The sequence below is a fragment of the Beta vulgaris genome, chromosome 8 (genome assembly GCF_026745355.1).
Source record: "Beta vulgaris subsp. vulgaris cultivar EL10 chromosome 8, EL10.2, whole genome shotgun sequence".
Classification (NCBI taxonomy): domain Eukaryota; kingdom Viridiplantae; phylum Streptophyta; class Magnoliopsida; order Caryophyllales; family Amaranthaceae; genus Beta; species Beta vulgaris.
In genome coordinates this window covers 55,110,778-55,126,497 of record NC_079209.1, presented here as the reverse complement: position 1 = coordinate 55,126,497, position 15,720 = coordinate 55,110,778, and the positions used below count along the sequence as shown (strand labels likewise).

Below are 15,720 nucleotides of genomic sequence, written 5' to 3'. Positions count from 1 at the left end.
TCATTTAGACCTAAGTTACTTTCATTTAGAGGTAACTTACTTTCATTTAGACCTAAGTTACTTTCAGTTAGACCTAAGTTACTTTCATTTAGACCTAAGTTACTTTCATTTAGAGGTAACTTACTTTTATTTAGACTAACTGAAAAAAAATGATGACTAACTGAAAAAAAATTAAGACTAACTGAAAAAAAATTGAAACCAACTGAAAAGGAAAAGAAGACTAATTGAAAAAAAATGAAGACTACCTAAAGTCGTCCGACGAGAATATTGTGTCGGACTCTCGTCCGACACAATACGAACTCAAAAATTAAACCATTATCTACATATCACACTTTTAGTCATAAATCTTATCATTTTTTTAATTCATTATAATTTTCTAATCAAACTTTTTTTTTATTTTATTTGAGATTTTTTTGAAAAATATAAACTTAATCTTGATCCAATTTGACCCACACAGCGTAGACTTGAGATCAACCAAAACTGCGAATGAAGTTTGATTTAACCAAACCCGCAATGACTCAATCCCAACGAGCCTAACACCATATAAATCTCTTATTGATTGATGTATTATTAGTAAAAAACAAAGAGCAGCGAAACCCTAGGTGAAACCAAAGCCTTTCCTCAGCCGTCAAACCCTAGGGCTCGACGACCGCCTGAGTCGCCTCCGCGCCCTCACGGCGGCCGTCGAGCTCTTCCCCCCCCCCCCTCCTTTTCTTTCGGTTCTGCCTCGAAGATTCTAGATCTGGTCTCGTCGTTGCTCCTTCGTGGTTTTCCCGTGTTTTCGTCGTCTTCGCCGCGGAGTTTCCCCATCCCTTGTTCGTCGATTAATCCTCCCCACCCCCTGTTTCTTTTCTTTGGTTCGTTTCGTAGTTTTACCACCCTCCTCTCGTAGTTCAGTCGCGTCGAGCTTCCCCCTCCCCTAGTTGCGCGTCGGGTTTCCCCCTCCCACTCCCCTATTTTCCGTTTGTTTGGGCCTCCCCTCCCCCTGCCCTACCCTGTTTTAACTTGGTGTATTGGGCTTCCCCTCCCCCTCCACTGGTTGACTCGGTTTCATTCCCCTCCCTCTCCCCGGTTTTTCGCTAGTTCGGCATCCCCTTCCCCTCCTCTATTCACGTTAGTATGTCGAGTCTCCTTCCTCTCTAATTGGTCGAGTGTTCTTCTCTCCAACCGCCTGGTAGTGGCCATGTTAGCTATATCTATATTGGGTTTTTTATTAGTATGGGTGGTAAGTTGTGAAACAGTTGTAAGTTGTTTAGTTCGAGTTGGTAAGACTGCTCATAGTAGTTGGTTATGACAATTAATAAACGTTTGTCAGTTGCATAAGAGATGGTGGTGTAATATTATAGTCGTAGAATATGTAGTTCTTTTGGACCCTTTGATGAAGGAACATGTGAATCGAAAGGATGAGAAGTGCGATCGTGGTCGAGGTGATGACCAGTATCTATGGTTTGGATATGTGTTTTCCGGTGTCCAAAGCCGGAGGTGTTTTCGAGAGCTCATTATGTTTAGCTCTCATTTTAGCTTGGCAATTATCTTAATGGTCATTGTCGTGAAAAACTCAAATCTGCAGGCGGCACCCCACTTACATCTGGTGGATTTCAGCACGCGCCGTTTCTCCTACGTAAAGGAGAAACCTCAAACACTCTCGAAAGAAAGTCATGAGTCACCTAGGAATGTGACTCATCATCTGATGAGCCAAGAATCCCAAGCGATGGATGCTCGTTAGGATTGCTCATTGTTCGTTATCCGGATCGTGATCGACATTCGCTTCTCCTACCACTTCCATCAGTTATTAGATTTTTGTCTTCACCAACACAATCATCGACTAATGACTCCTTACTCAATATGCAACTATCTGTCGATTTTATTTAATTCTGTTTTTTAGGGCATGTACGAGCTACTAAAGCTCCTCTAGTTGCTTCTCTGTTTTATGTTTGCTTGTACTAGAATTAGGTTGTACTTTGTTGTTTAATTAATGCAAGTTTTCCCGATGTCAAAAAAAAAAAAAAAAACGAGCCTAACACTACCTCTAATCTTTGCCACATATCCTACATTCCTACTCTGTGTATTAATCACTTTCTCCTCTCTCACAATTTATACTTACTCAGTGGAGTATCATTTCCAACCACCTACTTTTTTTTTTTTTGAAAATAACATTAATTCATTGATTCAAAGTCATACGACATCTACAATAGAAGTAGAAACTTAACAAAAATACATATCAAAATGAAATAAATACAATTCTAAGATGACAAAACCACGATCGTTGAGTAGATCTAACACTTCTGAATACCTACGTCTTTCACATCGCTGTCTGATGCAACCTTCTGCAAGGGGGTCTATCGATCTTTTGTAATTTTGAAGTAGAATTGGATTCAATTCAAGTGATTGTAAACCAAGTCTTGACATTTGTTGCAATTTCGCAAAAATTTCGATCAACAAATCAACATCTTGAATTACACAAGAATCCAAAAACAAAGTCTCCAAACTCTCACATGGAGAGAGATGAAATCCAATATATGGGTAGAAAAACTCTCCATTAGAGAGAGAGTGAAGTTTATTAGAAACACAAACATAAAAAACTAGTAACAAAAAGGGTGGTGGTAAGCCCCTAGATTAAAAATTAGAATTTTGTAAAAGAGGAGAGAGAAGAGAGAAAAAAAAAAGGAGATTTCCAACCACCTACTTGATGTTTGGAAAACATAAGTTTCACATTCATCCTCTAGTGTTAATAATTTTTTGAAAACATATTTCATGGTCTACTTTGGCTGCACATTATATTTTTTTGTGGTGATTTTCCTAGGAGATAACATAAAAGTGTAATTTTTTCTTTGTCTGTTTCTTTTTCATAAAAAAATGAGAGAGGAAAAATGGAAAAAGAAGAGCGAGCATAGACAAGGGAAGCAAAGAAAATAGGTGAAAAATAGATAAAAAAAAATTTAAAAATACTACAATGACAATTCTTTTCTTAAGGTAGAAAATATAATTCAATATTGAAATAATTATTTACTTTACAAACAAAAAAAAAGTAAACATAGTAAGGATAATAAGCCACTTATCATGAGAATATGTTTTCTCACAATTAAACACTTTTTTGAGAATATATGGCATTTCTCCTTGTAATTAAAATTGAGCTAATTTAAGATGCAATTAAACACATATTCCCTCCATCTCTCAATAGACTTCTCATTTGTAATCATAGCACTATTTACAGGCCCGTCTCGAACTATATAGAGGCCCTGTGCGATCTCGTATTTGAAGAATTTAATAATGTAATAGCTCATCCATACTTCACATAATCATATTATGAAAAAAAAGTAGTCCAAATAAGTAGATAAATTTTTCTTTTTACTACTTGAACTTTCTCTATTTTGGGGCCCTCACAAATAAGGGACCATGTTCTATGGAACATGTTGAACATGCTAAAAGCCGCCCCTGACTATTTATAAGCACTAATAGGAAAAAAAAAACATAATGATGTGGAGTTTTATTTGTTTTCTCTTATTGTTTACATTAAAAAAAATTAAACTTTTGTAACTTTTTAGTAATACGTAATTAAAGATACTAATTATACAAATACATGAATTGACAATTCAGTATTTCAAGTATCTAGTTTTCCGAGTCGGGTCATGGATAGAGTTTTTTATGACCCGGTCATTCGGGTCGGATACCCATGATTTTTTTATTTATTATTTTTATAATTTTATATAATCACAAAAAAAATCGCATTTCTCTTTCTCTCTCTTCAATTTTGGGGAGTGTCTTGACCTCCATCTCTCTCCCACCATCTCCCCAAAGGAGGCATCTCACAAGTCACAGCCACTCACAGGTCAACCCATCCACCACTTCTCTTCTTCCTTCATCTTCTCATATTAAATTGTGGGCATTTTTCTCTTCTATTATCTATTTATCTTTTCAATTCTATGTTGGATTTATTTTCTTAATAATTAACAAAATTTCTCCATTTTTGTGTTTTAAGAAACAGAAGATCTCAAAAAATGGAGGTTCATCCTTATTCTCCAAAAGATCTCAACTTGCCTGGTTTTGTCCCTAATTTTCTCTCTGCTTCTACAATTTTGGGTGTTTTTGCTGCTGCTTCAATCTTTGTTCTTGCCGTCTCATGGATTCTTCCCGGTAACACTTCTTTTAATTGGATTTAGCTAGTTCTTTTTTCTGCTCTTATATTGCAGTTTATTTATTTTTTTGTTATATTTATGCCGTGTAAAAGTTATAAAATTTGCTTCATAGACATGATTTTACTCAGCATTATTAGTCTGTTAGTATTTGGTTGCAATGGTGAGCTTCATGTGTTAGGTAAGGAATTAGGATATTGTTTTCTTGGATAAAGAGTTTTTGTTGATTATGTTTGTGGGATTAATGGATCACTAATGATCTTTTGTAGGGTGCGTTTTTGGGATTATGTTACCTCTAAATGGATCACTTAATGGATCACTAATGGGATTATGTTTGTGGGTTTAATAAGTTTTTATAAGTTCCAATAAGTTTTTGGAAAAGTTCAGATAAGTTTAAGAAAAATAAGGTAACGAGAGCGCACCCGTACCAGTGAACTTAATTGTTCATGCTGATGGATGTTTCTGAACAGTTCATGTTACTCACAGTTCATGTTACTCATGTTGATTGGAGCATGTTAATGACATATACTACCAGAATCACCCTATAATTTTCCTTTTCAAGAACAAAAATATGAGAATAGAGAAGAAAAGGCACTATTTTTAAGCAACTAGATGCAATGTATCTGACAGGATGGAGAAGAAGGAAGAAGATTTTGACACGTGTTATTAATGTGAAACAATCTCCCTGTATATTAATAGGAGGCACATACAAAAAGATAGGAATACTTCCTAAAAAGATAGGAATACCTAACAAATCGTAACAAATATGGGAGTGTGTACTCGGTGTCCAAGTGTCCGACTCGGCTATTTTATAGAAAAAAGACAAGTTTTTAGTCTAAAATGAAGTATAAAAGTGAAGTCTCGTGTCCCACGACACGACATCCGGTTTTTGAGGTAAATGAAAGTGTCGGAGTAACATAGCAATGTATAGTATTACTTCCTCTATTCAGTATAAGTTGTCACAAAACCTATAACAGTGACGGCGTGTGATTGATTTTACCATTATAGAGAGCATGGGAATTGTCCACCTATTACAAGGGGCTTTGAGTAAATTCTAGGACGTCGTGTTTGTTAATAGATGGAGGGAGTAAAGGAGTGGAAAAGAGAAGGTATGTTGGCTACAACTTTAAGTAAATTATAAATTAGATGTGTTTGTATATAGTATTATTATGAATAGTTATATGAATTTAAGTGTGGGAATCTGATACTTGTTAGGAACTCTAAGGATTTGAACTTGTAAGCTCTGTGTTCGTAAGGATTAAGGACCCATAAAAGGAGATATAATGGGATGAATTTCGGAGATTCTTGCTCATATCCAAACTCCAGAGGCCATCTTATTTTAGCTAATATAATATTATACTCAATAGTGTCTTTTTGAAGATTATAGTTGTTGAAGTCTAGGGCCTGACAGCTGCAGCAGCCTGGCAGTTATCTAATCCCCTTCCTCTCTCTCGATGTTGGGCATTAATTCCGCCATTAGAAAAGGAAAAGATAGAAATCGAAAGAATGATAAAAATATAAACTGCATATGGCCTTGCTATGAAGTGTTGTAGTGGGAGTGGGAGGGAGATTCCAGGAAAGTTACACAGCTTGTTAAGCCATGTAAAATTCTAAGTTTACTGAACTTTTGCTTTCTCATCATGTCATTTAACGAACTGAATTATGGAGTTAACTGAAGTGAAATTGCTAAACTGAAGTTGTTTATATTATATCATTGAGCATGGTAATTTATCTCACTTATGGTAGGGGATTTGCTGCCTCTGATTTGCGTTAAATCTTAGTTGTCTCCCGTTATCTGAAGTTGTATTCTATATATCACCATTTTCAACCACTAAATTCTCATTGTCATACAGGGCTGTTTTCAAAGGCAACAAAATTCGAAAAGTTGCTCATATGTTGGTTTACATTCACTGGTCTAATACATATGGTCGTTGAGGGATACTTCGTCTTCTCTCCAGATTTTTACAAGGATAAGACTGGATTTTACTTCGCCGAAATCTGTACTGCTCTTCTCAATATATTGATAAGTTTATTTTTCCCCTTTTCCTTTTTCAGTTTTGGCAATTTCTCTGATACTTCGACTTTCACAGGGAAAGAGTACAGCAAAGGTGATTCCAGATACGCCTCTTATGACTCAGCGGTAGTTTCTGTTGAGTTAGTCACATGCGTTGTAATGGGCCCCGCTTGCCTTTTAGCCGCGTAAGTACTTTAGTCTTTGGCGCATTTTTGTTTCAAGAGAGGGATGGTAACAATAACTGTAATACACATAACTATTTGGAATAGTTACCCTATCCCTCATATCAAGCACGAAAGACGGTTTCTTTTCATTTCCAACATTGAGAAATCTCATATCAAACCTACTTTTAAAATCATCATCATCATTTGTTCTAGCTAGTTATAATGTAGTCGAGTTTTGATGTGTGGAGTTATGTCTAAAATCTCTCATGTAATACATGCAGGTATGCTATAGCAGCCCAGAAGTCCTATAGGTATGTTCTTCAGTTGTTTGTATCTTTGGGCCAATTCTATGGTCTTGTGATATATTACATAACAGCGATTTTGGAAGGAGATCATTTTTCTGCGAGTCCATTGTACTATTACGCGTACTATATTGGAGCAAATTCGCCTTGGGGTTTGATACCTTTCCTCATAATCATCCGATGTTGGAGGAAAATATGTGAATCTGAGGGTAGAAATAAGAGAAAAAGGCAATGAAGTTGGTGCTACCTTTTCTATTTATTCTTTTACTCAATTTCAGCCTTTTTAACAAAAGGACAGAACGATTATATCACAATATGGACCAGCTTACTTAGTTGATGGTTATGTCATGTGATCATTGAACTTGAAATATTATGGTTTTTGTGATGTATTGTTATGCTACATGAACTCTTTATCACTATAGCCTTAAATTTAATTCTTTGTAGCACCAACGCTATATATTATTCTTAGCTTAATTTCAGTTCAGTCGAGTACACTTCATTTTGCTTCTCTTCGGTTCAGTATAATGACGAGTTTGTTTTTGAAAGGATAATGACGAGTTTGTTGGATACAGAGAGAAGTGTAATGCCCTGCTACAATTTTATCCATGGTGTGTGACGCATTCACATTATAATTGTCTTTTTCATATGGTTTACTCACATCTCAATCCCTCTATATGTCTTTACGATCTTACACTGTTAAACTATCTAGGGAGGTAAATGAGCCACTATGTTTATGAACAATTTCGAACGAACTTCAAGCTCATTTAGTAAAATATGCTTAGTTTGAATAATTTGGTGTTTAACTCGTGAACAACTCGATCAAATAACTTTTTAACTTATTCATAAAAATTATTTATAATTCATTTAGATCTTGACACCTTTGAGGGTAAGCAGATTGCGAAAAGTCCAGAGTTCAATCCACTCCATCTCAAACTTGTCGGATTGGATTGAAATTTTTTTGGACTAGACTCAGATTCAAATTTTCGAGTCCAAATATTTTAGAAAATGGATTTGAACTCACTGCTCAGTCCAGTTCAAATGTATTTTTATATATGATATATTTTTAATGTTTATATCTATAATGTATATATATATATATATATATATATATAATATATATATATAATATATATATATATATATATATATATATATATGTGACTTATTTTATGGAAAATGAGCTTAATTTTTCAAATTCAATTATGAGAAAACATTTTGAATCATTGAATCTAAATAGGGGGAAAAGGTAATATAATAATCGAATTGAAGCAGATTCAGACTCAAGAAAAAATTATCAGACTGACTTGAACTGGACTCAAAATATATTTGGATCGGACTTGGATTCAATTTCTCGAGTCCAAAAAACATCAGACTGGATTTAATTTGAATTTGACAAATTCGATCCAGTCTAATACACTTACACCCATAGTCAGTGAGTCACCTTATTCATATAAGGAAATCAAAACCCAACAAAACAACCAAAAGCAATAAAAAACACATAAGGAATGATTACAAGGCCAAAGGGCCAAAACCCAAATAGCCACCCTTAAAATACAAGTTTTGCTACAAGCCTACAAGCAAATCAAAACCCAACTCCCGAGTAATCTTCACAATACAGCCAATAGTAGGACTACTATGCTCCCATAAACTTTCATTATGGCCTTATGGGCGTTCTAGATATGATAATTAATGCCATGTGCATAATCTTCTGTTGGAAAGTTGATCTCCTTTCATCTTGCAATCAACCTGCACAATCTTTCATGTTGCATACTTGTACAAGAGACATTAAGCCAAGTTCTAATTGACGAAAAACATTATTATATTACTCCATTTATTCTTAAAATAGACTTCTCGTTTCTAATTTTGACTCTATTCACAAGTAAAGAAAAACCTCCAAAAGATATTCCAATATGTAAGAAAAAATATAGTCATGTGGGGTTTTTGTTTGATTCGTCTTCTTATATACATTACGAAAATCAAACTTTTATATATTTAATATTATGTAATTAAAGATATCAATGATATAAAATATGCATTGACAAACGTGAAAAGGAAAAATATGAAGCTTATTTAGGCACGGAGGGAGTATTTAAACAACATTACAATGACTAAGTAATTCATGTTTTTTTTAGGAAAAAGTAATTAATAATTAAAGCAAAAGAATAAATTAAAAGTCAGCCAATTAATCACATTCACTTCAGCTGTCTAATAATTCTCACAATATTTGAAAAGTACTATATTTTGTTAATCTATCCAAAAATGAGAAACGAAAAGTACAATAGGGACAAAACATTTTATGAGAAATGGGAACTTTTATGGAACCAACAAACAACAAGAAGAATCATACGATAGTTTTGTGGAGCCAACAACAAGAAGATTCATACAATGTGACAAGAAGATTCATACGATAGTTTTGTGGAACCAACAACAAGAAAATGGGAAGTTTTGTAAAACGGAAATAATATTTCAGTATTATATAAGGACATCAAAAGTGTTATTAGGTACAGTTCCTAGTTTTTTTTTTTTTTTTGAAAGAAGGTACAGTTCCTAGCTAGTTAACTAGTTTATGTACATGATTGACCATCTTACAATTACTTGTTCTTTATTTTTTACTCCTAGAACACAAACTTACTCCCTTTAGTTACTAATTTGATAGTTATTTTTCTAAAACAAAATAAATAACAATACAAATTATAAAAGAGTTTGTCTTGTAAGAGACCGCCTATTTTCAAATTAAAATTAGCTCAATAGTGACTAGGTTAATTTCTTTTGATAACTAGTTTAATCAATTTAGTGACTAAGTCTATTTTTGTATTAATTTAGACCGTCTCTTTTAATAATTTTTTATTATAAAAATTACATATTTTATAGTTAAGTACCTATATAAATTTCTGTTATATGATATAACCTTGGGAGAGATAATGATGGATGATGTAAATATTTTCGACGCCTCTTCTTTTTTTTTTGATAATTTTGTTTTCTTCATTTCATTTATCTGCCAAAAGAGGCTCACATTACTTCGTTACAAGACGTGAAAGACAAGGATTGGTATGATTGAGCAACATGGGGAATTGCTAGGAGAGCTATAAGAATACATAAGCATTATGAGGTATTAGATCCACGCTATGAATTCATCCGACCTTGTATGCCCTTGTTTTGCCAGCAGATCTGCCACAATATTGGAGCCCCTACCCCTGTGAATAATTCGAACCTTACCCCCTTTTATGGCCCTTCTAATGAAATTGAGTTGGAAGTTCAAATTCCAAGGGCCGCCATTATCATCATTTGACCACTTAACTGCATTGTGTGAGTCCGATTCGATCAAGATCGGATGGTTTGGTGTGGGTTGAGATCTGAGAGAGATTTGGATGGCGCGGTGTATGGCGAGAACTTCAGCATAATTGATTTCAATGGGCGGGATGGGGGATGAAAACATACATGTAAAATTACCCTTGCTGTTGCGGAGGACCCCTCCAATTGCTGCCCTGTGAGGTGAGTTAAAAACCGATGCATCCACATTCCATTTTTGATGATCTTCCGGAGGAGGTTCCCAGTGAATTATTTGCTTCGGCGGCTTTGGTGTTGTTAAAGCACTTGATGAATCAACCCACATTAAGCAAGAGGGATTGTGAAGGATGTCATTGAAAGAGTATGGAAAACGTTCCGTCCATCCGCTTATCCACCACCGGAGGCGAAGTAGAGCAAGCTCAAAAATCTGGCTTGGTGAACATGAAATATTATTGAAAATTCTTGCGTTCCTCTCCTTCCAGATTGTCCATATGAGGATGAAAAAAATTGCGGCCCACACCTTTTTGAAGAAACAGCCTTTGTTGATAAATTTCCATTGATCAAATGCTTCGCGAATAGTAGGGGGGAAGGTCCATTTCAAGTTCCATATAGAAAGCCATGAATTCCACACTTTCCAAGAAAAAGGACAGTGAAGTAGCAGATGGTTGTAATTTTCCGGTGAAGATTCGCAAAGGACACACAGATTTTCATCCTCTCTAATGATACCCATCCGAGCCAATTTATCCTTGGTATTGATCTTGCCTAGTAAAGCGAGCCATGCGAACATTTCTATGCGAGGGGGGATTAGTCCCTTCCAAATACCCTTAATGGGGTCCGGCATTAAGTGGGGGGATGCTTTCGCCAGCTCTAGGCACGCAGATTTTATTGAAAAAATCCCGGTTTTTTGAGGAGTCCATATTAGAGAGTCTACTCCTTCTGGGAATAGATGGACTCCTTCAAGTCTTTTTTGCAGTACGTAGTACCCTTTCAAAGTTATTGCGGGATCTGACGGGCCTTGACCAAGTGAAGCACCACTGCCATTCATTGCCATCCCACACACCCATGGATGCCACTGTAGCCATTTGGTTAACAGCGAGGTTGAAGAGCCGAGGGAAAGATTTTTTTAAGGGCTCATCTCCAATCCAATTCTCGTGCCAAAAGAGAGTTTGAGTGCCATTTTTAACATTTTTCCGGAATTTTGAGAGAAGGGGGGTTTTTTCATTGTGGAATTTGTAGATGGTGTTACAGATTTTTTTCCATGGGCCACCTTGTTGGATTGTGCCGAGGTCGTGAATTGTAAAGGAAGGAGAGTAGTTGTATTTGTTCAACACCACTTTGCGCCAAAGAGCATCCGGATCATTGAAGAAGCGCCATACCCATTTTAACAGTAAAGCTATGTTCCGATGAAGGAGGTTCCCAACACTTAGCCCCCCAAGAGCCTTGGGGAGTTCAATGAGATTCCATGGCGCAAGGGCGCAGTATCTTTTGTCAGGGCCACCACACCAAAGAAATCTTCTTTGAATCTTGTTGATTTTCTCTATGACACCCATTGGAATCGGAAATAAGGACATGAAGTATATTGGGAGGCATGAAAGAGATGCCTTAATGAGTGTGATGCGGCCTCCTAGAGATAACAGCTTTCCTTGCCATGTTGCGAGCTTTTTTTCCATGCGGTTTATGACCGGTTCCCAGGCTTTAATCTGAGATGAGGATCCACCAATTGGGAGTCCAGGTAAGTGAAAGGGAGGCTCCCGATTTTACATTGCAAAGTTTCCGCGGCCTTGCTGAGCCATCCTTCACTTGTGTGAATCCCCATCAGAGAAGATTTATGGAAGTTCACGGATAGACCTGAGGCAAGATGAAAAATTATTAGCATTTTCTTGATGTTAAGTAAATACTCAAGGTTAGGAGGGCAGAAGAGGATTGTATCATCCGCATATTGAAGGTGCGTGATTTTCAATCCCCCCCTCCAACTTCAATTCCTTCCCAAAGTTTCATGTCGGTTGCTTTTTTGATGACAAGGCTGAGGTTCTCCACCACTAAGTCGAAAAGGAAGGGGGAGAGGGGGTCCCCCTACTGGAGGCCGCGGTGTAATTTGAATGGCTTTGTGGGGGATCCATTGATGAGAATTGAAGCAGCAGCATTCATTGTACACGCCCTAATCCAGCCACGCCACTTAGGGGGAAAGCCCATTTGCCGAAGAGTCCAATCCAAAAAATCCCAGGATATACTATCGAAGGCTTTATTGAAGTCCAATTTCAGAATGGTAGCACTCACATTTCTCCTTTTGCAAGATTCTATGAGTTCTCCCGCAATGAGAGCCCCATCTAAAATTTGTCTTCCCTCAACAAAAGATGATTGATGAGGTCCAATTAAGGAGTTCATGACCCTTTGAATTCGCCTTGCCAGTATCTTTGCAATAATTTTATAGGAGCACCCCACCATACTTATGGGCCTAAAATCATTGAAGCCCTTTGGCGAGTCAGATTTAGGGATTAATGCCACAAAAGCTACATTCGAGCCCTTTGGCAATACGATTGATGTCCAGAATTTGTCGACCATCGCATATACATCCTCTTTGATGACCTCCCAAGCCTCCTTTATGAACTTAAAGTTATACCCATCCGGTCCCGAGGCTTTTTGCGAGTCACATGAGGCTACGGCTTCATTTATTTCTGTTCGACAAAATGGGGCGATGAGGTTCTCTACTTGCTCATCGGATAATCTCTTAAATGGAAGATCGTCAAAGGTGGGCCTTGGTGAGAAATCATCGTTAAAGAGATTTTTGAAGTGTTTGACTACTTCTCTTTTAATACCTGCAGGATCAACAATGTTAGTTTCATTAATAATCAAAGATGTGATAGAATTTTGTCGCCTCCTTATTGATGCCAGTGTGTGGAAGAATTTTGTGTTCCTATCACCCTCCCTAAGCCATTTTGAACGCGAGTTCTGGGACCAGTATGTTTCCCTTCTCTTCAACCAATCCCAAAGAGATTGTTGGGTTGAGATTCTGACTTTTATTTCCTCTTGGGTTAGCGGCCTCCCATTGGATAATAGGTCAAGGTTATGGATTTTGTCTTCCAAATTCGAAATGTTGTTTTTAATATGCCCAAAGACATTCACATTCCACGCTTTGAGTTCTCCCTTTAAGCTTTGCAGTTTGCCTTCCCAAGGGAAATTTTTGTTCGATTCCCATACTGATTTTATGATCTTGAGGCACCCTGGGTGTGATAACCAGCAGTTCTGAAATCTGAATGGCTTGACCCCCCAATTTTTCTCAGCTGATCTTACCAATAGCGGGCAGTGATCGGAGAGGCTCCTTTTTAGAATTGATACATGGAGAGATGGGAAGAATGAGATCCATTCCGGATTTATCAATAAACGATCTAGCTTGCTTTTTGATTCTCCACGGAACCATGTAAACCACCCATTTGAAGGTGGGATTTCTGTTAGTTGAGTGTTTTCCACGAAATTCTGGAAATCTTCAAGCCCTTTTTGTGATACAATATTGCTGCCTCTTTCGTTTGGGCTTAAGACTTTGTTAAAGTCACCAAGAAAAAGGGTAGGGAGTTTTGTTTGAGTCCAGAAATCGGTGAGTTGGGTCCAGGTTATTTCACGTTCGTTGAGGTCACAAGGGTTGTACACATTTATAATGCACACTTTGAGGTTGAGAGGTTTTATTACTCCACAGATTGCTAACCAATTTCTTTCAATCCTATCGGTCTCAAATGAGAAGAAGTCATCTTGCCACATTGTGATCAGACCCCCGGAGTTCCCATTGGAAGGACTTAATGCAAAGGAAATCCCATCCTCATTCCATATTGTTTTGCGGAATTTAGGGTTAAGAGATTCCATCTTGGTTTCTTGGATGAAAACAAAGTTTGGTTTGTGGGTGATGATATTTTTCCTAAGGCAGGATCTTTTAATTCGGGCATTGAGCCCTCTTATGTTCCAGGATAGGATAATCACGGGTGATATGTTTTGGTGAGGTGATAGTGAGAAGAATGTTTTATCTGGCATCCCAGAACTTCTTCTGATTTATTAGGATCGTACCAATCCTATCATGTAACTCCGAGATTGGGCCGTGATAAGTCATACCAAGTTGCATGGCCAAGTCAATGACATCAGAGGGGGTGATTTTTGAAATGTTGACTTCAAAAAACGCTGAAGGAGGTGGGGGGTGACGAAGATGGGTTTTTGTTTAGGGATTTTTTGAGGTGAAGGAGTTTTTCTTTTTTTCTTGCTTTTCTGAGTCTTTTTCTTTCGTGGGCTTTTTTCATTGAGTTAGGAATAAGTTCCTCAAACCCTGGAGGAAAGGTAGGACCAGATAGGGATGATGATGAGGTTGACAGGGAGTTTTTTGGTCTGAGTAATAGGGCAAATTTGTTTGAGGTTGGTAGCAGGTTTTTTGGTTGGGCATCAATCCCCATGTGAGAGGAGGATTTTTGTGGACTGATGATTAGATTTCTTGGGCTAGGGGCTGGGGATTTGGTTTTGCTTTTAGAAAAAGACTGAGTGGGGGACAGGAAATTATTGTGCAATGATGAGGGGTCAGGTTCATAATGACAGGAAGGGGAAAAGTTTTGGCTGTCTATAATTTCGATGTCTGGGGACCGAGGTTTTTTGGGAGTGGACAAAGGTGAATTAATTGGCTGTTGGGAGTCTAAAGTCAACCTTTTTTGTGGACTGGTTTTGGAAGGTGAAAAGGCATGATTTGTGATGATTGGGCTGGCTTTAGGGGAAGTTTTGGTGATGTCATCTTTCCCAGTATGGATGGTTGGACTGTAGTGACATTGGCAATGAACATTTTTGGCACAATTTGCAGATTCAAAAGTGAAGATGGGAAATATGTCTTTGTCAATTTCCAGATGTAAGTTGCAATTAATTTTGAACATGCAATCTGTGATTAGGGTTACCTCTGCGAATTCGAAGCTCGAGTAGTTAACTGAGATGACACGGCCATATACGCATCCGATATTGTAGAAATTTTCATAATTCCATGCCGAGAGAGGGACTCCATAAATTCTTACTGTTGTTTGCCTCCATTGGGCAGCCACTTTCTTATTTATGTTCTGGATATTCATGAACCATTTGTCCAGCCAGTTACTTTCTAACATGGCTGCTTTTTCCTCCTCTGTTTCGAAGGTTATGAGATGAAGGGGGCCTCCCAGGGGTTTGATAGTCATGCTGAAGACCCCTTCCGATAGGATGCTGTCTAGAATTTCATTGGATGATTGTGATGAGTGGGCTACTGCGAACACACTTCGTCTGAACATTTCAATATTATCCTCATTTCTGCTGCCCTTGACAACTAATGCGAATTCGTCGTCAATTTCCATTGCCTTTATTTATTCTCGAGCCTTCTCAGTATCTTCTCCAAGGATTTTTGAGCTTACCTTTCTAGCATTTGATGGGTATTTTTGAAAAAAATCTGGTTCAGGTTCATCATTTCTTATAGGGATGGGGATTTGGTTTATTTGGTTTATTTTGTTTTCGTTAGGTGAAGCTGTAGTAGGTTGAGTTGTTTGGTGGCTGGCGGTATTTGCTCGATGCTGGGTAGAAGAAACCTCTTTGTAGGTTCTATGGTCTCTCAGGGATGGTTTGATTGGGTGATGGGTTGTTTTTTTTGGGATATTGGCTGAGTATGGTTTCTGGTTCCCTAGATTGGGAGGGTGAAAAATCGATGTATCATGCCTTGCTAATTGCACGCTCATGGTTCTTCCTTCTAACTTCAGACCATTCATTTCTTTGATGGCCATTCTTACTGATTGCGTGTCTCTGAACTTCGCAAAAGCAAAACGAAATTGTGGGTTTGGTTT

At 37.4% G+C, this 15,720-nt stretch overlaps 2 protein-coding genes across 4 annotated transcripts; one reads left to right on the top strand and one right to left on the bottom strand.

Annotated features, from left to right (window-relative positions):
• The first annotated feature begins 3,721 nt into the window (after positions 1 to 3,721).
• LOC104901962 (probable 3-beta-hydroxysteroid-Delta(8),Delta(7)-isomerase) lies at positions 3,722 to 7,092 on the top strand. Of its 3 annotated transcripts, none has more exons than XM_010689596.3 (5): positions 3,722 to 3,829; positions 3,986 to 4,134; positions 5,987 to 6,133; positions 6,224 to 6,332; positions 6,593 to 7,092. In XM_010689596.3, the coding sequence occupies exons 2-5, from the start codon at positions 3,999 to 4,001 to the stop codon at positions 6,846 to 6,848; spliced, it is 648 nt and encodes a 215-aa protein (XP_010687898.1). In that variant the 5' UTR covers positions 3,722 to 3,829; positions 3,986 to 3,998; the 3' UTR covers positions 6,849 to 7,092. The 3 variants fall into 3 exon arrangements, with proteins under 3 accessions (XP_010687898.1, XP_048490914.1, XP_048490915.1); XM_048634957.2 differs by having other exon boundaries at positions 3,733 to 3,879; positions 3,980 to 4,134; XM_048634958.1 differs by having other exon boundaries at positions 3,753 to 3,879.
• Positions 7,093 to 9,725: 2,633 nt separating this feature from the next.
• Positions 9,726 to 10,946, bottom strand: LOC125492440 (uncharacterized). Its single transcript, XM_048634922.1, has one exon. It carries the CDS (start codon positions 10,944 to 10,946, stop codon positions 9,726 to 9,728), a length of 1,221 nt encoding a protein of 406 aa, XP_048490879.1.
• Between the last annotated feature and the right edge of the window lie 4,774 nt (positions 10,947 to 15,720).

Bases quoted from the DNA above. Each gene is read 5' to 3' on its own strand.
- LOC125492440 (XM_048634922.1), bottom strand. From the start codon at position 10,946: ATGAATGGCAGTGGTGCTTCACTTGGTCAAGGCCCGTCAGATCCCGCA.
- LOC104901962 (XM_010689596.3), top strand. From the start codon at position 3,999: ATGGAGGTTCATCCTTATTCTCCAAAAGATCTCAACTTGCCTGGTTTT. The intron at 6,134-6,223 runs GTACTGCTCTTC...CGACTTTCACAG, and splicing joins ATTTTACTTCGCCGAAATCT to GGAAAGAGTACAGCAAAGGT. The intron at 6,333-6,592 runs GTAAGTACTTTA...TAATACATGCAG, and splicing joins CCCGCTTGCCTTTTAGCCGC to GTATGCTATAGCAGCCCAGA.